The sequence below is a fragment of the Patagioenas fasciata genome, chromosome 2 (genome assembly GCF_037038585.1).
Source record: "Patagioenas fasciata isolate bPatFas1 chromosome 2, bPatFas1.hap1, whole genome shotgun sequence".
NCBI classification, from domain to species: Eukaryota; Metazoa; Chordata; class Aves; order Columbiformes; family Columbidae; genus Patagioenas; species Patagioenas fasciata.
Window position 1 is genome coordinate 14546980 of NC_092521.1, and position 24078 is coordinate 14571057.

Genomic DNA, 24078 nt, shown 5'->3' on the forward strand with positions numbered 1-24078 from the left:
AAATAGCACAGGGGAATGAGAAGCTGACCCCCCATCCTTCCCGGAGGGTCCCTGCCAGGACACAGCAGCAGCGCCCAGCCCGGCTCCGCGCAGCCGCCCGCCCCGGCTCCCCCGGCTGTGCATCCCAGCTCTGGGTGTTACCGGGCTCCGCGCTGCTCCTCTCACTTCAACAGTGCCACCTAGTGACTTTTTAAAACCATCTCTGGTGGAACCGGGGCTCGAAATTGGGGAAATCCGAATTTGAGGGAGAGAGGAGTTACGGAGAGAAGGAGCCGGTCGGTGCGAATGAAAGCTGCGGGCAGACGGTGGGGTCTGCTGTGAAAGGCTGATGCCCCTGCCCGCTCCTGGCTAACTAAACTGTCAACAGAGTGCAGAGTGAACAGTTCTGGTGACACCTCCACCCCGTCCGCGCCCCCCCCGGTCCCCCCAAAAAGAAAAACAAAACACACAAAAAACCCACCATACACATAATTTTCCAGTTCTTATATTGTCTAACATGTTTCCTTGGTTGTTTAAAAGCAAGTGGCATGGGTATTAGTGCCAGTGGGAACTTTCTTGGCTATTTACTACAACAAATGTTTCCGAGAATGAATGGGTAAAGCAGGATTGGAAACTGCAAAGTTCATCCATTCATAGAGGCAATTCCCTTATTAATAAAAACCAGCAGCAGCAGCAGCAACAACCGTCCCAGACGAATAGTGGCTGTGGGAGGAACAAGTCCCACACCCCAAGCCTAGAGATGAAGGGAGCAAGGAGAGGGGAAAGTGGGGGTTTCCCCTAATTACCGAGCATGAAGAGGAAATCAGATGGTGGCAACATATGTGCATTGCATTTCTCTACGAAATTCGCAGCTTAGCTAATTGAATTCCTGACGCTGAACTGGTCCTTGACTGAGATCATTTCAATGGGCAGGGTTGGTTTCTTTTTTTTTTCCTCCTTACAGGAGTTCCCTCCCCTCCTTCTTCCCATCCTCCGCCTATTAAAACAACTCAAGTCTCACTTGTTAAAAGACCCCATAACGTGGAGGAGGCAGAAAAGCAGCAGCAGCAGGAAAGAAAAAGACGTCTGGAAAATATTACCCGTTTGCTGCTGCTGCTGCTGAGAAACCTCATTGAAACAGTTACTCGGTCAGTAAGGCATCACCAAAGAGACTTTATCTTATACTATACATCTCTCAAACTTTCAGACGCTGCCTTGCAACTTCTCCAGGCTCCTGGCTAGCCGGATTTGAAATAAGATCTTCAGCTTCGACCACGAGAAACTAACTCCTAATTTATTACTTCTAACTTTTTTTATTGATATTATTATTATTTGAAAAAGAAAAGAAAAATCCCACAGCTTTGAGCTAGAAACTGAAGCAGAGAAAGACAAATACATATTAATTGTGAAAACACGTGGGAGAAAATGAGTAGGACTGAATAGCCTGAAACGATTTTTTTTTTATAAATCTTCATTTTTAATTATTTTTTATTTCTGAGCGTCTCAATAAGTCCATGAAAAGTGCGATTTGATCTTTTACCTCAAACTTGGAAACTGTTCAGCGGGAGCAACGGTACGTGAGACCACACAGCTGGCTGGAGCCCCTCTATGACCAAAGGACAGAAGGACAAGCAAGGTAGGTGATTCATGATTATGCTTCTGTCACCTCAAGAGCAAAAGACCCTCTTTTCCCATCCCCACTGTTCAAGGGAGGAAAGCTGAAACAGATCCCAAAAATACGAGTGGGGCTGGGGGAGGGTCTTACCGGGTTTATGCTACACCTATTTGAGCAATGAATAGAACCGCAGTGAGGATGAATGAGGTTTTCAGCTTCAACCTCTCTTCCGTGTAATCCGTTTAAAATATTGCTGAGCTTTACGATTTGCAAAAACAAACCAATAAATAAATCATGAGACCCCCAACCAAACCTAAAAATAAAATCAAGCAACAGGTTATGCAGCCGCTCCCCTGAGCCCAGCGGAGGAGGCGAGAGCTGCTCTCAGCCCCGGATGCCTTCTCCCCGGCCATCCCTTGCTTCTGCATCCAGAACGGGAGGGGGAACGTGACAGGAGCGGAGGGAGGGATGTGCCTGCAGGAAGGAAGGCGAGGAGCCGGCCGGCGGGAGGAGGGCTCAAGTCCCGCCTCGGAGGGGAGAAACCGAGCGGATCGAGCTGCTCGGGCGCCGCGCGGAGCGGAGAGGGCGGTTTCCCGGGGGAGGGACTGGAGAGGAGGGGTGCGGTGCTGTGAGGCGGGAGCTGCAGGGCTGCCCGCGAACTTCCAGCGCTGCGCGCCTTGAGCCCGGCCCCGCCCCGTCGGGCAGCCCGCCGCACCCGCCGGCGAGACCCGGGCTGGCTGCGGGCGCTCGGTGGCTGCGGGGGCCGGCTGAAGGAGGGTCACACCGCGGGGCCGCCGCCGCGGGGGGGGGAAGGCGGCTCCAGCGCAGCCTTGAACGCCCTCTGCCCAGCCGGCGTCGGGCGGGGAAGGCCGCCCCGCTCCGCCCGGCTGCCCGCGGAGCTCCAGCCGTCGCCGCCGGCCTGGGCACGGCCTGCGCTCCGCCCCCGTGACGTGGCAGCGCGGGGGATCCCCCTCGGCGCCCCGCCCACCCGCTGTGACGCAGAAGCCCCGCCCCCATTGGCTGCGCGGCGGCCCGGGGATCCCCGCACGAGCAGCCCCGCGGCGGGCGGAGCCGCGCGGACCCGCCGGGCCGGGGCGCCGCCTCCCGCTGGTCCTTGGGGGTGTCCCCCCGGCTGGAAACCCCGCCGTTCTGCGTCCCCCATGGCCTTTCCCTGCGTCTGTGCCGCATCAGAGCGTGTCTGTGGGACACGCCGAGACCCAGCTCTTGAGAGTCTTAATGCCCTTCACCTTGTCTTGTCAGACTCCGCGGCAATGCTGGCAAAGAGGGATGAAAATACCTTAAGAGACAATTTACCTTGTTTCCCTGCTCCGAGAGAATCACACAGAGTGGTTTGGGTTGGAAGGGACCTTTAAAGGTCATCTAGTCCAACCTCCCTGCAGTGAGCAGGGACATCTTCAACTAGATCAGGTTGCTCAGAGCCCCGTCCAGCCTGGCCTTGAATTTGACGTCTACCACCTCTCTGGGCAACTTGTTCCAGGTTTCGTCACCCTCGTCATAAAAAATTTCTTCTTTATATCTAGTTTAAATCTACCCTCTTTTAGTCTAACACCATTACCCCTTGTCCTATTGCAACAGGCCCTGCTAAGAAGTTTGTCGCCATCTTTCTTTTGAGTGTCCTTTAAATATTGAAAGGCTACAATAAATATTTCCCTGTAGCCTTCTTTTCTGCAGTATGGCGATCATCTTTCTGAAATTCATGGTATCTTTATCAGTATGATGAGAACAAGAAGGGAAAAAAAGTATGTACTACATCACTGCTGGTAGGTGTTGTCTGAACCTTTCTTCAGGGCACTCAATGACCCCACATCTCCCAAGGCAGAGCTCCGCTTCATGGTCTCCTTCCTAATGGATCATCCTTCCATAGACACACACGTTTTTTTCTCCAGCACACATTGCTGTAACGTGGGTGCATTGTGACTTGCTGAAGAGAATGGATAGGTCATTTCATTTGGGGTGGTAGCAGTGAAATGTATTCCCTTTCCCTGAAAAATTGCTCAAAATCCAGCCCATACCAAGGTTAGAGGAGTTTGTCAATGTTGTAAATAAAGCCAGGATTTTATTTCATGATAGTGAAACTTCCTTATAATACACACAAGTGCAGCAAAACCTGGGAAAAGTTTTCCCAGTGAGAAGAGCAGCTCCTCTGGATTCGGCAGTGTTTCCCATGCTAGCTTACTAGCAACAAACTCAGCAGTTCTTATTTATAGCGTGCAAGCAAATATGCTTCATTTTGTTGGTCCTCAAGATTAGTGTATAAAGCGGCAAATTACTCCTCCATTCAGTGTGGTGGGACTTGACAAAGTGAAACAAGATATGACTTGTGATTTATAAGCAAATTGCAAGATAATAAGCTATGAAAAACAAATAAATAATTATTTGCTAGAGTAAAGCAGACCAGTCAGTTTTGTGCCAAAACCACCATGCACTTCATACCCAGCAACCATAAAGTATTTCTAAACTAGATTTTTGTTTAACTGCAATCCAAAATGTCTGAATACAAATATGATTTACTTCTTGATTTATTTCCTAGCGTTTTGGTTTTTTTTTTTAATTTCTTTTGGTTAATTTATCAACTAGTGTATCACTGTCTACATTAGGGACAAATTCAACCAGCAGCTGTTAGTTACTCAAACCTGTAAGAGACTAAATTTGGGTGGTTTAGTGGGAAACATGCATTGAGCAGACAGGAGATTCTTGATTTGCTGATCAAAGTCTGTGAATGCAAATACAGTTCACCATCATCACTAATCCTGTTCTTCATTTTAAACCTAACCCCAGAGTTAATTTTAGTCTTATGTGAACCCTTTCCAGAAGATCAATGGCATGACAAAATCTGGAAGTGATAAATAACCAAAAGCACCAGATATGGTAACTCTGCTGTAGTAAAGATGTACAGATGTAACATAACTTTTCAGTTTCCTCTCTGCAGGCTGTAAAATAGAAGAGGGAGTCTGGACAGCTATTTTCTGCTTGTAATTAACGTGTACCTGGAATCATTTGTACTTCAAAGATAAATGATTTATTGGGCCGCCAAACTAAAGCTAATAAGGAATCTAAATATTGGTTGAAAAATAGTAAGGCTCAGATACAGTTTGTGTGCACACGCAGACCGTATGTGTATAAGGCCACATTCAGCATGTGTCAGCCTGTGTGCATGCACACACGCATGCACTCAAACACGCTCATGTCGTTTGAGCAGCTGCTATTACTCTCACAAGTTAGAAATGCTCTTTTTAAAACTTATGAAAGATGATACTCTTCCCTTGGTTGTGTGCTAAACAGCCCTCAGTAGCTGCATGCACATACACCCACGTGTGTCAGCTTTTATGTTGCAGACCTCACTGATCCCAAGAATCATGCTGAGTAGGAGTTGTGTGTTTATTACAGACAAACCGCTACTGGCTCTGCCTTCAGGTGAATATAGGCAAGGAAAATAGGAAGTGGTGTGGGGGTTTTTGCTGACTTTTTTGAGGAAAACCAGTTGTATGGAACTGGAGAAGCGCTGGGGTCCCATATCACACCAGAAAAGAGTATCATTACACATATCAGTAACCGAAGCTGTATGAAGGGTTTTGTAGATCTCCAAGAACCTCTTGCGTGATGATGATTCCCATTTTACAGGTGAGAAAGCTGAGACAGAGAGAGGCAGATTCACTTACCTAGGGTCACCCAGCAGATGAACAGCAACATCAGGAACAAAATCCAAATTGTCTGACTCCTGGTCCTCTCTTAGATTCCCTAATGTAAGAAATGCAGTCGTTAAGCAATGACCCATCTGACAGCCTTTATAAGGGAGATTAATCAGTATAATACACGTCAAATGTATGTCTACATTTTTATCATGAGTATCCCAGAAATAGTTTCACAGATAAACTTTTTTTTCTCACCTGTTCTACAGAACTGCAAGATAAGTTATCCACTGATTTCTCTCTTCAGCAAAATACTGAAGTGCACAGTTATCTTTAATTGCATATTTACATGCATTGCTGAATCCAAAGCCTCAGCACTGAGGTTCAGAGGACCATGGCTAGTGGGCATTCAAAAATTTAACTTCTATACAGGCATGTGAAAATGAGACATTTTCAAAGGTTTTCAGTGTTCGGCACTTCTGGTTGCACCAAAGATTTGCAGACAAGTCCGATGTATGAATCTCGTACACGGGGTGGGTTTGCATTAGCGTTTCAGTTTTAATCAGGAGTGCATTCCCTTCCTTCAATCAAATTGCTTGGGTTTGTATTGCAAAGTGATTGCTGGGCACACACGCTGGATTCTTATTGAATGAAATTAATTGCAAGATGTACCTCTGGAGTGTACTTTTCAAATACTAATGGGGTTTTGGTCCATAGAGTCTGACTAAAACTAGATCAGAGTAAAACATAAGAATGGATGGAGGGTGGAAGTTATGCACTCAGCACCAGGTATTCCTTTTTACAGATCCTTTCCTGTAGTATTGGACTATTTGCTGACATGGCTGTAGCCTGAGATGTATAGAGAGAGGCACAGCTTCTTTGAACCTTCAGAGGTGAATGAGACAAATAAGCACACTTGTAATTGAACGTTTACTGCTGTCTCCTGGACAAATACTGACTTTTGCAGTGTAACATTTTTTTAAAAATGTGTTCAGATGTTTGGCATTAATAAGCTCCAATTCTTTCAAACAACCTTCCAAATTGTTGCATTTTATGCATAAACTTCCTGTGTCTCCCTCTCTTGCTTTTTAAACTTTATGGGGAAAGCTAGCCAGAAGTACTACACAGCAATACGTGTGAGTGTTGTACATGAGAGACGACTTCTGAAACAGATGATGTAGTGAGCTGCATCGCATGTGTTGCGAGCACACACAAATTCGGCTTGACCTCCTGTCAATCACTGGTTCCACATCCTGTGTGAGCAGCTGTAGGGGACAACCCGGTTGCTTCCTTAATCCTCGGGGCAGCTACACAGTGTCTGGTACACAATAAGTGAATGGACTGCAGCTAATATTGATGTGTTCAGACACCAATATGTGTGGGTTTTCTGAGTATGTATTTGACCCTATTCTCTTTATCGCTCTCTTCATGAATTAGTAACAAATCAAGCTTTTTTTTCCCTTTGCCTCCTGACTTTGCAAAGGGCTGGACTAACTCCAGGTCCTGTTACTTCCAGTGATGCATGAAATCTGAGTAATAACCACATGGACAGACTATGCTATATCATTTTGGAGTGTGGAAAAGTGGTGCTTTACCATGAAAGTCAGCAGTGTTCTCTGCTGAGTAAAGACCCAGTCCCAATCAGGACAGAAGAAGGTGCTGAATTTTAGTCAAGTGTCTAGATCTTATTAAAGTTAGATCTATATGTGCCATAACTACAGTTAAATGCTAGCCTAAATATTTTTCAGAATAGAGAAAACTCAAGCATACTTTGCTATGTTCTTCAAATTTGAAATACAAGGGATTAATTCAGATTAAAAATTGTGATCTCTAGTCTTACAGAGTTAATAACCTAGTCATTGTATGTACATTGTGGGTATTAGTCAGCTCTTTGTTAACCTGAGATTTTTGATGAAAATAATGTTAGAAGACTACAACTTTTAGTTATGCCAGTTGTTAACAGTAGAGTAACTTCTCCTTCATCATAGGTGTGACCAAAAAATACTCTTTGTGTGCCTTTATCAAGATGCCAAAAGACACAATGCCAAATAGTTCACTAGGTGGACTCTGATGTCAAGTACATGCAAGGGTTCATTTCTTGGCCATGCTTTTCCATAGGAGCCTCCAAAGAGAGGCACACATTGCCTCCTCCTGTACAGTTGCCACAAAGCACATGCATACTTGGGACTGCTTGGTGTATCAAAATGTGTCACTGAATCAGCAACAACCTACATAACATTAGGATTTAGCATATGACTTTCATATTTCATTTCTACTAGGTGGGCTGGTTAGCACCAACCAGATCCATCCATGGAAATAAATGGCTGCAAGATCATGACAACAAATTGCTCAGTAGTAGATTTTGAAGATGCTCTACATACACTCATCTATTCTATACAAATCTTGACCCTGTCTGCTGGAGGCTGTGCAAGGCTTGTACTGGATTCAGCACTGTGGGGTTAGGTGAAGGTGCCAATAGAGGATTTAGGTGGACAAACTGCAGAGCAGGATTAGCAATCCTGTCTCAGCCTTCCTGTGCAGTAAATGGCGGACATAGGCACCTCCAAAAAGAGTCTGACACAGACGGTGCAATCTTATTGCCTCCTGGAAATGTCCTTCAGAGGTAATGCAAAGCAATGGATCCTTCAATTTCATTCAGTGCTACATAGCTTTCACTCTTAAAAAAATAATAAGAAAGAAAGACCATTGCAGGTAGATCTTCCTCATCCTGCTTTACAGAACTGGTTAAAAACCTGCTCAGAAAGTGCAAGATCCAGGTTTGATTCCAGAGACAGTGAGGTAACCCACCAACTCACCTTCTCAACAGGTGAGGAGCTCTGTCCGTCACCTCACTCCAACACATCTTCCCATGTAGCAGCAGTTCCATGTGTACACAGAAGTGACCTGCAATTATCTTTGTCGATCCAAGAACAGGGACTGGCTGCATGTCTTCCATGTGTTGTGCACCTCATCCCTAGCTCAGGCGTTGCTTTTTTTCTTTTTTTTTACATTCTACAGTGCCCATTTCCCAGGACACAGTTACTGCATTAAATCCCTCAAGGAACTGAAGATCCTTTAGGCTGAGACATAAACAAAATATTAAGATGTGCTGATCATACATGGTGTCTACAGTACCCTCCACCAGTTAGTCAGCTGTTGAATAGGTCTGCAGTGATGGCAAATTTGGGAATACGCAATTACATTTTGCTGAAAGACTATTGCTAACCCTTAGGAAGAGTGTTTATCAATGAAATGACTGAAAAATAATTGTGCCTTTGAAAGTTAACATGGGTGTTTGTCCTTCACCAAGGATTTGACATATATTGACTCAGCATGGCATTATTTTAGGCTTACACAGTTAAAACACAGATCTATATGCTGGTTCTCTGATAATACTGATGTCTTATGAAGGATCTTCTTTTACATTTCACTGTGTTAGGCCAGGCTAGGTACTCATAATAGCACTGTCTGACCGGGAAGTATCTGATGCAGCTATTCCCTGCCCTCAGTGCTCTTATTTGACTCAGCAGTTCATTTTTGGTCCCAGACTTGTATAAGCATCATTTCCTTTTAAATTCTTGGCTCAATTATTGGAGAAGGGTGGAGAATTTTTGGCTTCTTTGCCATTGTTTGGGCATGCTCAAGTTGATAAAGATCAGTTCTGCTGGGCAAGTTATCAATAGCTCACGTGCTATAGCTTGAGAATATTGAGCAACTTTTTCCAGACTTACCATGAGATTCAGTCAGTTAAAAGACTATATATGAAAACCCCAATTGCACATACAAAGGGGAAAGTCTCTTTGATGAAAACCAGGAATTTAGATCAAAACATAGTTTATTTTCCCAAGGTTGACAGTGAAAGGATAGAAAAAAAAATGCTGTTTTATTAAGACCAGAAATCCATTCCTTGATCTTAAAAGGCTGTATTTTATTCTTTTTTTTTTTTTTTTTCAGGGATAGGAAGCTGTGCTGTAATGACAGGATCAGAGAATTCATTTCTTTCATTTTTTTTCCCTTTTGTGCAGAAACACTTCATAGGAAGAGAAAAAGCAATAGCAAATTAATGTAAAAGAAGCTTGGTAGAGTATATAGTCAGTCAAATGTAAACGCCTCAGATCTTAATCTAAATCCTCTCAACTCTACCTATACAAGTGGCCCACTGAAGTTAGCCATATAATTCTTAATGTTAGCAGACTTTAGCCCCTACTCACTAATAGGACTTTTCTCTTTCTGGCAAGAGAAGAGTAGTGGACCACAAATGGGAAAACAGAGTACAACTGTACTGTTAATGAAACATGTACCCTGATGTTTGTGACCTTCTGCCTGCTTGAGGGATTAATAAACACACAGGCTGTTTGACTTCAAGGTAATCTAGAGGGTATCCATTACTTAATCTTTTTTCTAAAGTGAATCCATTTTAGACGCTGAGTTTTAATTCACCTACAGTGGTGGTGAGTGTAAACTATCTTTTATTAGGCTTCTCCATGACCCCCGTTGTGAAGGACTTTCAGACAGGCCAGAGCAGAGATGGTCCCTTTTGCTGGTGGGTGATTACAACACCTGTCAGAGCCCAGCCATAAGTATTCAAGGAAGTCCTAGAGATAGGGTCCAATTTCTTTAACAGTGTCTCCAAATATACATTTAAGAGGCTTCCTCCTGTCTTGAAATTTAAGACCCTAAATAGCCAGTGGAAAAAAGCATAGTCGTCGTAACTTCAGACTTTAGGATTGCCTGGTTTATTTTTATTTTGTAAGTGATTTTGTGTTGACTGTTTTTTTCCAAGCCTGTAACTTTTCAGACAGAAATATAATTGTTGACAGCTATGCTGCTGTAGCCTGGTAGTATTTTTTCAAGAAAGAGTTAAAGACATATGATGTAAGAAAGCACTATTACAACATCAGCTTTGGCCAACAGATGGTGAAACTAACATGATCTGCAGACGAGCAAGATGACAGCAGCAGGGAAAATATGAATGATAGTAAGAAAACACAAGTCCATTACTCTGAGATCCCCTAATTCAGCAAAATATTCAAGCATGGGTTTGAGTTTCATCGATTTACAATGGGCTTGCTGGGTTGGCCCTAAACAGATATTATCTTGTTTATGTCCTTAAGGTCAAACACATGAAGTGACATAAAACATTGTCATTAACTTTCCTGTAATTCTGAGAAAGCTGTTGCATAATATGGTTAATTTGATTGTCAACAAAAAGCAACACTATATTCTGCCTGTCTGCCTGCCTACATGTTTGTTCGTCATTTGCCTCAAAAATACCAGAGGACCCTCCATGCCAGCCAGCTCCTCCATAGCCCAGAGCTTATGTTAGAAGATTTCACAGTCAGGTAACCTAAATACGCAGAGTTGTCAGAGTCAACTGATGTTCTAATGAATTTCTCAGTCCAGGGTGGAGTCTTGGCTCTCTTATATTAGTGCATACTTTTGCCACAGACTTAATCTCAGTCAGGCTTTAGTGCTATATACACGTGGTCACACATGCATATATCTGTGTACACAAATGTATGAATAATACATTTTTGCAATGGTATCGAGAAGACCTTTTAAAGCAGATGTCTGATTATATAAATATAAATTACAAATATAGTCAGACATCTGTTTAAAAAATTATAAATACATTCAGACATCTGTTTTAAGAATGTCTTTCCAATACTCTTGCAAACACAACTAAGCGACAGAGGCGATTCAGGGTGCGATGCAGTCATGACATGGATGGGGGATGAGGAGGGGCTGCCCAGACATTCAGCTGTTCTGCTCGCCTGTGACCACGTGAAGTGAGTGGTGACCCAAAAGCCCCTTCTCCAGCTCTCCCAGGGTAGTATGACAGAGCATCTGATTCAGCAAGCCCAGGCTGCCAAAATAACATCCTGACACAGACAAAACCTTCTGTGAGGGTATTACAAGTAGTAGAAAACATCCCTGATACATTAAGGTGTCTTTAAATCATACTTTACACAAGGGAAGTACTGCAAAGAGATGTTGAATTGAACAAGGTGATGCAGTAAGTCTGCAAGACAGCCAGAAGCACTGGGTGTATCTGTTGATACTGAGTTCTATACTGAAGCCGTGCACATCCCTTATGAGGTCTTATATCAGCAAGTGGTGGCTCTGCTAATATTTTCCATGCTTCTTTGCAGATGCATTGTGAGAGGTTTATATGTATCCTGAGAATACTTGGAACCACGCTCTTCGGGGTGTCCCTCCTGCTGGGAATCACCGCTGCTTACATTGTGGGCTACCAGTTCATCCAAACAGACAACTACTACTTCTCCTTTGGACTGTATGGTGCTATCCTGGCATCACATCTCATCATCCAAAGCCTGTTTGCCTACCTAGAGCACAGGAAAATGAAGCGGTCACTAGAAACTCCAATCAAGCTGAACAAAACAGTTGCCCTTTGTATTGCTGCCTATCAAGAGGATCCTGACTACTTAAGAAAATGTTTACTTTCTGTGAAAAGATTGACCTACCCTGGAATTAAAGTTGTTATGGTCATTGATGGGAACTCAGAAGATGACGTTTACATGATGGACATTTTTACTGAAATCATGGGTAGGGACAAATCTGCCACTTATATCTGGAGTAATAACTTCCACGACAAAGGTCCGGGTGAGACAGACGAGTCTCACAGAGAGAGCATGCAACATGTATCTCAGCTGGTCCTGTCCAACAAAAGTGTTTGCATCATGCAGAAATGGGGTGGAAAAAGAGAAGTAATGTACACAGCATTCAAAGCACTGGGGAGAAGCGTGGATTATGTACAGGTAGGTATTAGAGCACCAGGTCAGTGCCAATTCAAACACACTTTGAAAGAAAGCAGCTTTTGTATATTTTGTGCAGCATGTTAGAGGCCATCCTAGTCCCTGATGAACACAGTGCTCCTTTCAGTCTGTTTGGAAACAGCTTGACCGTTAAAAGCTTATTTTGCTACTTTTTAAAATGGTCAACCTATCTGTGAATATGTTAAATCTGTGCACCAGCTACTGGAGAAATCTGAAATCCTTCCTCAGACTTCGGTACTGCCTCCTCACCCAAATGGTTTTGCTTCAGACAAAGCCAGTGGCCTCCTGAAGACCCCTTCTCTGCTCCTGTAAGACAAGATCTCAGCAAGGTTTTATTTTGTGAGGTTGTTAGGAGCCTCAATGTAAGCAAACAGGCAGGTATTTCGTGGCACTAGGGAATACCTCAGAGCAGCGGTGGAGTCTGTAAAAAAGATGGGGATATTTTAAAGGCTTCGAAAGCTGTGCAGAGTATTCAATAAAAGGGTCGATGTGCAGCCTGAAAGATTTCTTCAGCTAAAACTTGAAGGAGCTTTTGCTTCATCACTTACAGCTGCATTACCTCACTCACCACGACTTGGCCTTTGAAGCCCTTATGACACTATTCACTTAAAAATGAATTAGGCTGGGTCCTCTCTCCCTGTTTCCAAAGCAGCAGAGACACATTTCTTTCCAGCTGCCTTGGATCCTGTGAAAGATTTTCTATGTTTCTGCCTCACACATGGAAGCAGTCCTCACTCCTGCAAACAACCCTGCTGACTGTGGGAAGGGGAAGAGGTCACATGTGGAGGAAAGCGGGTGGGGTCGGGGTCTCTGGCTGGATGCTGAGGATCGTTCCTTATCACTCAAGGCTAGCAAGGCTCATTTGATTAATCCCACTGAATACAACAGTTTTGTTAATAGAATCATAGAATAGTTTGGGTTGGAAGTGACCTTCGAAGGTCATCTAGTCCAACCCTTCAGGTTGCAGTTGCAGGGACAACCAGATCAGGTTGCTCAGAGCCCCGTCCAGCCTGGCCTTGAATGTCTCCAGGGATGGGGCATCTACCACCTCTCTGGGCAACCTGGGTCAGTGTTTCATCACCCTCATTGTAATAAATTTCTTCCTCGTGTCTAGCCTGAATCTCTCCTCGTTTAGTTTAAAACCATTACCCCTTGTCCTATCACAAGTGTTGCTAAAATGTCTGTCCCTCTTTCTTATAGGCCCCTTTAAAGTACTGAAAGACCCCAAAAAGGTCTCCCCTTATGAGATGATTTTCTTAATATGAGATAATCTTCCTAACTAAGTACCATCAGCCCTTCCTACCTTCTCCTGACCTCAGAGCATCCAGTGGTCTCCTTCAGTGGAGCGGCAGCTCCCTGTGAGATGCTCTTTTCTGGGTTGGGGCAGCTGCATGGCTGAGCCAGGTATGTTTCTGGGGTCCATGCACAGCCTTGTGCTGGGGTGTGCATGCAAGTCCCGCATGGCCCAGTGTCTATGGGTACAGTGTCCGAGCGATGTGAAGAGGCTGCCAGTAGCTGGGGTTAGAGCAGCGAGTCCTCTGCACACAGCAGGGGCAGAAACTGAAGTGTGCTGGGAACTGCTCTGTTACTGGAGCTGGGAGAGCAAGGCAAAGATTTAAAACCCATCCCCTACCACTTCCAAAACTGAGACTGATTTATTTGCTGAAAACAATGGGCTTAAGCTCTCCATTGTCTGCACTTCGGTTCTTTGCTATGATGGACTAAGATGGGATAAAAATGCTGATTTTCTTTATTAGCATGGTTTTATAATCACTTTGCTTAGAAGTATCAGATTGCAGAGAGAGAAGGCAGAGAGGAAACAGATTCATTGCAACTTTCCTCCCTCAGTCCAGCTCTTGCATTTGTTCAGGGAATCTGGAAAAAGTGTTTCAACAGTCATAGCATAAACTGAGAAAATGGAAGAGATGTTTCTGATCTTTCAGTCAATTAACACTCCTAACCTGGCTCTTAAGTCCTGATGAATGTGTCAGGGACTGTAATGCAGCTGCAAGCTGCCACCAAAGGCCGCACTAATGATTAATGCCACAGTCACATGTGTTTTAGAAATGCAGCACATTGGTGGCCCTGGCTACTACACAGTCATGAAGCAATGCAGCTGAACTGTGGCTCTGTTTTATGAATGAACGAAAGATGAGATTTTCCAAATGTTTTTTTCAGGGTACCCTGGGTAAACTACTTTAAACAGGCTCAACATTTTAAGGGCTGAACAATCTGCATCAATGATCAAGCACTTTAAAAGTGGACCAGTTAGGACCATTGCCCACCCTTGAAACTGTGGGCCTCAAGGTTCTTAAAAGACACCTTGGGGTTATGGTCAGGCAATCATAAACAGTCAGAACAATGCAGATAATAAGCTGTTGCTTATTAGTGGCATCGTATTAAATACCTGAAACTGTTGTGAAGGCTTATTTCCATCTTGGAGGAGGTTAGGGGAGTGCAAGCAAGCAGGTAGAGGAATTAAACTGGCAGACATCAGTGTGGAGCTGGCTGGAACAGCCAGGGTGCAATTCATCTTGACTTGATGGAGGTACCTGTGTGAACAGGCCAACACAGCCTGAACTTCTCAGAGCAGCTTGGATAAGCCACCACTGATTACATCACAAGTATCTGACCAGCTCACTTAGGGTCTATGACCCAAGGCAATAATTTCTAGGTCACTCAGCCCTTATGAGAAGAGATGGCAAATCGACTTTTGGACTGTGCTGGACCACCCCTGTCTGGGCAGACCTTGGTGTGTTTTATTTGGGTTCTTAAGTGTCTGGCTTTCTCTGGGCATGTCCTCTTTTCGCCTGCAAAAACCTCGTCTAGACAGAAAATGATGTCCTCTCCGGTTTGCCCTAGGCATGTTCAGTGTGCTGACAGGCCCAGAACACATGCTGATAATTTGTAAATAAACCCAGTGTTTTCAGTATTCCTCATCTCATATTAGCGGTGTTACTCTTGGACAGATCTTTTTTGCTATAGATAAATGCATATAGATAAAATGCATCAAGTGACAGGCACCAGAGGGAAAGAGGGACTGGGGAGGGAGCTGATCCCAGCTGACCACTCATAGTTATAAGAAATGGGTTGAGTATTGCTGCCTGAGCAACGGGTACTCAGCAAACTACAGATTCCTCCTGCAAAACACTCAACAACAGGTCTGTCCAGGAAGCCCCAGATAGAAATACAGGTATCTTTTCCCCTCTTCAGAAGAATCGTTTTGCTCCCTTTCTATCACCACTGTCACTGATGACATCTTTCCACAAAAGCTGGAGGGACACTTTGGCCAGGATACAGAGCTGCTCCTCAGGATGAGTCCTCTGAGGAGAGGTGCTGGATGCATCAAGTTAGCAGGAGCTGGAGGTGCTTGTGGCTTTTCTCCTCATGGAAATATGAGACCTTCCATTGGCTTTCTCCTCTCATCCCGCTCCATGCGAGTGTTGGGAGGAGCATGTTAGCAGACACTCAGCTACATCCCAAGCTATGCAGCCCAACTATCCTGGGCTACCCCCCCTCTGAAACTGGGCCCATAGTAGAGCCCCAAAATGCTCACCTCACCCTTCACAGAATAGACATGAAGGTTTTTGCTCCCCTGGAGCAAGGGGCCTTAAGTTGAATTGAAAGGCTGGATGAAAGGACACCAAAATTAGTATACACAATATGAAGTCTTATCAGAATCTGACTTTATAGGTTATTCATTCAGAGCTACTGACTTTTACCCCTGCCGTCCCCATCTGAGATCACAGGAATGCAATGTGGATTTAAAGTGGAAGCAGTATGAGAATTTGTAGGGCAGGATCCAGCCGGCCAGGAGGGTGTTTCTGGGACAGCCTCCCCTGCTCCAGTTTCTGGGCGTCTGCTGTGAAATGAGTTCACACACGATGGGGGCACCGCTTTCAGCAGCAGCTGTGACAAGGAGACACCCACTTGTTTCAAACAGGCTGCAGCCCGTGTCATTCGCCTCCGAGCAAACGAAAGCGATGCCAGCTGCCTCGGCCAGCCTGTCTGAGCCCTCCTCCCACTCTCCGGGGGAAAGCTAGTTCCTAATGTACACAGTGTTTAGTTGACTAGGAGTGTTTGTGTGGCTGAAACGCCTTATGTGTGTCATCTCTTTCTGCCCTGGTCTTGTGGAATGCTGCACTTCGGGACTCGCTCCTTCTGGCTTTACGCATTTTTTATAAAAATGCCAGAGGAAAATAGCAAACAATTTCTATATATCAAATGTCAAATCCCTGCACTAATAATAACACACCACACATCTAAAATTATAAATGAGTTTGTTCTGGAATCCAAAATACATATCTTACATGAATTGCTAAAGCCTTCTGTGAGTGAAAGAACTATTAGGTTTCTTCCCAGACTCCTAGCTGACTTTTTCTTTTTTATAACAAGTGTCTGGAATTTCACTTCTCGCTCCTTCCCTCATAAGGCAGTGGGAAGCATTTGACCACGGTACTCCAACCGTGCAGCCGACGCAGAGAAACCCTATGTCAGGACTCAGCAGGAATCTGCCACATACCCACAAACATCATCTTGCTCTGCAGTGCCCCATCTCTGAGAGCATATCTCTTATTCAAAGGAGCCAGCTCAGTGTGCCAGTAAAACAAATAGAGCTGATACAGAAGAGAGGACTGTTTGTGTGCACAGCACTAACAAGTGCTCTGTTTTGTTCAGCACTGTTCCTTGCTGCTTGATACAATTGGCCTTTAACAGAAGTATCAATGCAGACTCCAAAGTGAGATTTAATTACATTCAGGAGAATATCCATATAGAGTTCCTATTTTCTCCTCTAGTATACTCCTTAGCTCATTTTTGTTCTTGTTTTTTGTTACTTGTAGGTCTGTGATTCAGATACCATGCTTGATCCAGCCTCATCAGTGGAGATGGTAAAGGTTTTAGAAGAAGATCCAATGGTTGGAGGAGTTGGAGGTGATGTGCAGGTGAGTACGATGATTTTCAGAGTAGCAGAGGAGTTGCAGAAACTACTGGCACCATAGGAGATTTTGCTGACTAGAATGGCTTTGAATATACTGCGATACCACTATTGAGGCTCTTATAAAACCTTAACCTTTCTATCTGCTAAACAGAAACCCTTACTATGAGATATGAGCACAGTATGGTTTTAACACCCATAGAAAGCAAACAGATATTATTATACCCCATACAAGTGAAAAGTGGGGCACTGGCATTTTCAGGACTGTTTTGGCATCTTTGAGTCTCTAGGTATAACTTCTTGCTCAGGGTACCAAAGAAAAGCTACAGGAGAGCACACAACTGAGAACAGGTCTCCCAAAGCCAAGTCTAGCACACCAAGCACTTCAATTATGTTATTACTGGCAGCCAAGATTGTTAGGAGTAAAAGCCTTTTTGCAATGCAGTGCACTATGCATTCTGTGTGTGGTTGGGTTTCCTCTGCACCTCTGTCAGGCAGGACGATGGAAAGCCCCCAAGTCAGCCCAGCTCCACTTTTGCTAGGATTTCCACCATTGTGGAGTCTGGCTGACAACTACAGCAAAAGACTCTTCATTCCTTTTGATACAATTGCTTCTGTGACAATTTATGAAGAAAATTGCATATGAATATTTCAACTGGCCTTGGGATCGGTCCCTCGTACTCAGTTGGGCTTTTATGTGAAACAAAAGAGAAAGGGCCATCTATATGGGCAAGCACTTACTAATGAATGCCCCAGTAGTCAGAAGTATTTCAGGCATGTGGCTCTTAACTCCAGAAATTAAGATTCCCACAGAAGCTTGAATATCTTTTCAGCTGTGGGTTCACCGTGAACCAGGCATCACACTCAGCCTAAACTTGTGAGAAGCCAGACACATGTGAGTCCAACTGACATGGGACAGTATGGGCCCAACTATGACAATGAAGAAGGTTCATAAGTATCTGCAGAGAAAGAGAAGGACATGTGCTCTGGGAGGAGAGGTGGTTAAAATGAAGGATCTGGGCTTTTTTTTTTTCCTAATTACCTTTCCAGCATACACCCAATACATTTGAGTTAGGCTTGAGCCTATCCCTGAGCCCTGCTTCTTCTAAAATGTTTTAGAATTAGGTCGAAACAGAGAAAAGTTGGGCCCTTGGCCTTCAAACCTGACAGAAGTCAGGGCCATTGGAGCAAACCACTTTTTTTTTTTTTTCTAGTTGCAGAATACTGCTAGAAGGCCACAGTTTCCCCTGAAAATCCCCGCACTGAGAAGATATCAATGCAGAGCTGGCACAGCCACCCTGCTGCACACATCTTTGCCACATTCACCAGCACAAGGTGTGTGCTGAGAACGTGGATGTGGAAACATGGACTTGAGTGTCTGTGTGTACTCATGCCTCCATTGAGCATTCTGACTCCTAGACTGTGCCTATGTTGTATTTTAAGTGTAGGTTTGAGCTTCAGGTGGGCTTTGGAGCATACGGAAGACAATGAATAAGACCTTTATACAGGCCAAAGTATGATGCTACTGGAGTATCACAACAGGTCTTGAAGCAACATAACGTGGCTGGTACTGCGAAGACAAATCAGAACAGGTTGCTCTTCAGAGGGCCTAATGTCAGATATGGGGACATAGTTCAGGGTCAAGTCCCTAGGGCAAGCCTTATGATGCCAAAAATGTAGGCCAAAGACCTACAAGAAAGAAGCAGGAGTCCACATCTGGGAGTCCACCATCTCCTCTCAAGAGAGGCTGAGACCAGCAGGTCCTTAACTGGGGATGAAGGGAAAGGAAGAATGAGCCAGAGAAGAAGTTTCATGGTGGAAAAGAGGAAAGGTTGCTAGGAAAAAGTGAATGTTTTGGTAGAATAGACTTTTAAAGTCTTCATCTCATCTTTCCTGTCAATGTCCTGGACTGTACAGGTAACTCCTGGATTTGTCACGAGGTGGACACAGGGGCAAGGTTCCCCCTATATTTTGGCTAATGGTGCTCTAGTCTCTGCAAATTCTTTATTGATCTAATGTGTGTATTTTCTTTCTCAAGAGCCTATATCTAAAATGACAATTTTTTGTACTTTGCAGATTTTGAACAAATATGATTCCTGGATATCTTTTCTGAGCAGCGTGAGATACTGGATGGCATTTAACATAGAAAGAGCCTGTCAGTCCTATTTCGGCTGTGTACAGTGCATCAGCGGACCTCTGGGAATGTACAGAAACTCTTTACTCCATGAATTCGTGGAAGATTGGTACAATCAAGAATTTATGGGCTCCCAGTGCAGCTTTGGAGATGACAGACATCTAACTAACAGAGTGCTAAGTCTGGGCTATGCAACAAAATACACAGCTAGATCCAAGTGCCTTACCGAAACACCGATAGAGTATCTCAGGTGGCTGAATCAGCAGACCCGCTGGAGTAAATCGTACTTTAGAGAGTGGCTTTATAATGCGATGTGGTTCCACAAGCATCATTTGTGGATGACCTATGAAGCTGTAATCACTGGATTCTTTCCTTTCTTCCTTATCGCCACTGTCATTCAGCTCTTCTACAGGGGAAAAATCTGGAACATCCTCCTCTTCTTGCTGACAGTTCAGTTAGTGGGCCTGATAAAGTCTTCCTTTGCCAGCTTCCTTAGGGGCAACGTTGTCATGGTTTTCATGTCACTCTACTCAGTGTTGTACATGTCAAGTTTACTGCCAGCAAAGATGTTTGCAATTGCCACGATAAACAAAGCAGGGTGGGGCACATCAGGAAGAAAAACCATTGTAGTTAATTTTATAGGACTCATACCAGTCTCCATTTGGTTTACAATCCTCCTAGGTGGCGTAATTTTCACTATCTACAAGGAATCAAAAAAGCCATTTTCAGAGTCAACACAGACAGTTCTCATCATTGGCACAATACTCTATGCATGTTACTGGGTTATGCTTTTGACTTTGTACTTTGCTCTTATCAACAAATGTGGCAGGCGGAAGAAAGAGCCACACTTTGACATGGTGCTAGATGTATGATGTTTCCGTGGGAAGTTACCCAGAGAGTTGTAAAGCAACCCAACGACCTTGTAGTATCTGTGGCATCAGACGAATGTTGCCAAGGGAAATGGATCATTGCTGCTGGGAATAGGACCTTTATATTCCTCTGGGTTCATTTTCATCCTGCCAAAGTAAGAAAAAAAACAATAAAAAGTGGGTTTTTTTTTAATTTTATTTTATTTTTTTGTATCGCAAAGGGGGGACAAACACAAACCACACAGTTTCGACCTGTTCGCAAGAAAATGGGAGAACTTCTATGTTTATGCACTTTTTTATTGTGCATATGCCTGACAGTGTTACGTTCTATATACCTCACTGGTCATGCTTATGTGTGTGGACAGGAATGAAAGGAGTTTGGAGAATCGAGAAAAGGATCTTACAACCCCTTGCAACCTAATTTATGAACTTCTCTTTTTTATAGTTCTGTTTATAGGAAGGGTCTTTTTTGTTAGGCTGCCAAATGTAATGCCAAAGGTAAATTTTAAGAGGCCATTGGCTGAGCTGTATTTTTATATTATTGTATTATTTGTGTGTGTGTATTTTTAAACCAACTTTTTTGTTAAATCACATATTTTATATTTTACTATCTGCCAAAAAAAAGCTGCCTCCTGAACATTTTGTTCTTTAGTCTTTTTAAACACATTTGGAAAAAAAATCCTACTTCCTCCCCCAAAAATTGTGCAGAATTGATATTGTTCACACCAGAAAGAATAAAAAAACCTCTCTGCGTTTTTGCAACTGATGAATGGTTATTTCTGTGAAAAAATGTTTAAATGTGCTCTTTGAAGGCATTAATTAGGAAAGGCCCAACGTTTTCGGTTTTTGAATACAAGCATATTGTGCATAAAAAGGCCAAAGGGGTAGACATGTGCAATTTGGGGGTTTGTTTTGGATACATTGTAAAAGGGAAATTTGCTTCTCTGCTGACAGCATAATATCCCTGGCATGCGCAATAGCTGTAAGGCAAGGCGGGCCTCAGTGCCATTGGAAAAGACATTGCTATAGGAAAGCTCCCACTGACTTTTAATGGGACCTGAGGAGTCAAAAACTTCTGATCTGGAGAAATACTGGACACCTAAAACTACTGCTGACTTCACTGATGGTCATAGGTGTTCATAACCTGCTACTATCAAGCAGATAGTTCAGATTTTTGAGTTTAAAAAACATACATGGAAGGAAAGCTTATCAACACTTTCAAACAGTGGGTGTGTTACTACAAAACTTCGGCAGTGCCTTTCACAGAGTTTAAAGAAAATGCAAACATCAGCTCTTCAATCCAGTGTAATACAGACCCCAGTACTGAGCCCAATAATTTGTGTTTGACTGAAGCATATCTACCAGAAAATAAGCCAATTTTTTATCAGAAACATCAAGTCTTAGCAAATCCATCACTTCCTTGGTGCCCAATAATCAGTCCTGGACATTTATTTTGGACCATGGTTTTGAGAAATAATATTCAGGACTAAATTCTGCAATCCTTCACCAGCCAAAGGAATGTGGCATTGAGCCCCATTATACTTTATAAAGAGCAAAAGAAAGCCAGCTGCATACAGACACATGCCCTTTTTAGATTCTGGTTTTAAAAGCACTGTGGTAAAGCAGAAATCAGCATATGATGCTTAAAGAACTTAGAAGCATTTTCAGCTTCTCTTTTTTTATGCAGACATGAATAGATTCTGCTGTAGAATGAACTGCACACACACTACCTTATTTGTCTGATTATCTTGAGGTACATGATTGCTTGAAAGTCATACTAATATGTTAATGATTGGAGAGTTGATTCACGTTGATTACAAAATAGAACAGTATTAAAATTTTAAAAAAGCAAAAGAAACAATAAAAAAAAAACTTGACTATGCCTTTTAACTATTTATGATGTAAGTTAAAGCTTGGGTTAACATTCAAATGTCAAATAAATCCTCTCATTCTATAAAAAGATTGAATTAATTGCCTGTATTTATTCTAGCAATTATTCAATGTACTTCCAATATAGGTTGTATAGTATAATTGTTACTTTCATAAATAAAATATTTTTGATAAGATTATGACTAATTCATGATATTTCTGATCAACACTTCTGCTTTGAAGCCACAAATCTGCCCATTTTGAAGTACATTGTTATACTGTCCCCAGCCAGATTTCCAAGTTGCCATGGCGTAACAGAGCAGTTGGAGGAGGCAGGACAGGTCCTTGCTGTGAGAGGCAACTCAGGAATCGGGTACCCAGTGCCCTGATGGCGCAGTGTATGGGTAGTGCTCAGAGTCCCTGCCTGCCTCTGCCAGCAGCTGCTAAATGAGTTCGATCAAACCACTTCCTTCCCTCTTTCCTCAGATTCCTGATTTGTAAAACACAAATGGTAATCCAGCCTCCTTTTTGGGAAGTGCTTTGAAGTTTATGGCCAAAGCACTTTACACCAGAGCTGATATTTTCCAGCCCTCCTGTCCACTGGAAGTTGCAACCCTCCATAGCTGGGGAAGCAGAGGAGAATATGTACCTGGCCTTCTGCTGCTCCTCATTACTGCAGTTTCTCAAACCCACATTGCCCTGGCACAGATAAAGTGCGTAAATGTATTTTATCATAGAATTATTTCGGTTGGAAAAGACCTTTAAGATCATCGAGTCCAACCATTAACCGATTACTGGCAAGTCCACCACTTTAATCAGTACCTAAGAACCTCATCTCTGCATCTTTCAAACACCTCTAGGGATGATGACTTCACCACTTCCCTGGGCAGCCTGTTCCAATGCTTGACAATGCTTTTTCCTAGTATCCAGTTTAAATCTCCCCTATCACTAAGGGTGGCAGGCAGCAGCCACTGGCAGAGGGATAGAGTGAGCAGGGGGCAAAGTGACATGTCACACATCTCTCAGATCATGACAGGCGTGTCACAGCTCAATTACTTAGACAACAGCTTCTCAGTACTCCGTGCTTGTTACCCTGTGTCTGGATACTGTGCCCAAATTTGAGTTTCCCAGTACAAGGAAGTCATTGATAAGCTGGGGTAAGTTCAGCACAGGGCCAGCATGATGGTTTGGTCTGGAGCAAAGGGGCTGAGACACCTGGGCTGGTTTAGCGGGAGAAGGAATGATTTTAGCGGGAGGACACCTAAGGTCACCTCTAATACCTATAGAAACGGAGGTTATCAAAAAGATGACTGAGAGAGTTGGGGTTGTTCAGCAGGGAGAAGGCTTCTTGGAGACCTTATTGCAGCCTTTCAGTACTTAAAAGGGGCCTATAAAAGAAAGATGGGGACAAACATTTTAGAAGAAGGTGTTATGATAGGACAAGGGGTCATGGTTTTAAACTAGAAGAGAGGAGACTCAGGCTAGACATCAGGAAGAAACTTATTACAATGAGGGTGGTAAAACACTGGCCCAGGTTGCCCAGAGAGGTGGTAGACGCCCCGTCCCTGGAGACATTCAGGACCAGGCTGGATGGGGCTCTGAGCAACCTGATCTGGTTGAAGATGTCCCTGCTTATTGCAGGAAGGTTGGAGTAGATGAGCTTTGAAGGTCCCTTCTAACGCAAACTATTCTATGAGTCTATGATTCTATGGAGCCAGGATCTTCATAGTGCTGCTTGAGGGGAAGATTAAAGACTCCAGGTTTAAGTTGAAAGGGGAGCAGTTTGATATGTGTATAAATAGGGACTTCTTACCCGTGAAGACAGTCAGGCATTGAAGCAGGTTGCCAAGAGAGACAGTGCAGCCTTCGTCCTGGGAGAGTGTCAAGACAGTACTAGACAAGGCCCTGAGATGCTTGGTCTAACCTCAGAGCTGTCCCTGCTTTGAGCAGGAGGTTGGGCTGGAGACCTGTGAGGCCGCTTACACCACGAATTCTCCTGTCATCTTTTTTGAAGTAGGTGCTGACAGTCTGCTTCCTATTGACAGCTCCCACCTGCGTGGAAGCTCATTCCCGTCTCTGTTCCCCACACGTCCACCGTGACCTCGGGCACAAATAGCTCATCAGCAGCTGGTGCTGAGTACCCAGAAAAATAAGAGCCTTTCCTGTGACTCTGTGATCCCACCGTGTTTATGGTTGTGTAAAAAAAAAAAGGTTTCACCAGAAAACAAG

The 24078-nt window shown here is 43.8% G+C and overlaps 1 protein-coding gene across 1 annotated transcript; it reads left to right on the top strand.

The window, feature by feature from the left end:
* The first annotated feature begins 932 nt into the window (after positions 1 to 932).
* HAS2 (hyaluronan synthase 2) lies at positions 933 to 21940 on the top strand. Its single transcript, XM_065832792.2, has 4 exons — positions 933 to 1615; positions 11397 to 12023; positions 16883 to 16984; positions 19054 to 21940. The coding sequence occupies exons 2-4, from the start codon at positions 11397 to 11399 to the stop codon at positions 19981 to 19983; spliced, it is 1659 nt and encodes a 552-aa protein (XP_065688864.1). The 5' UTR covers positions 933 to 1615; the 3' UTR covers positions 19984 to 21940.
* The last annotated feature ends 2138 nt before the right edge of the window (positions 21941 to 24078 follow it).

Coding starts and splice junctions, on each gene's coding strand:
- HAS2 (XM_065832792.2), top strand. CDS start 11,397: ATGCATTGTGAGAGGTTTATATGTATCCTGAGAATACTTGGAACCACG. Junction 12,024..16,882: donor GAAGCGTGGATTATGTACAG/GTAGGTATTAGA, acceptor TGTTACTTGTAG/GTCTGTGATTCAGATACCAT. Junction 16,985..19,053: donor GAGTTGGAGGTGATGTGCAG/GTGAGTACGATG, acceptor TGTACTTTGCAG/ATTTTGAACAAATATGATTC.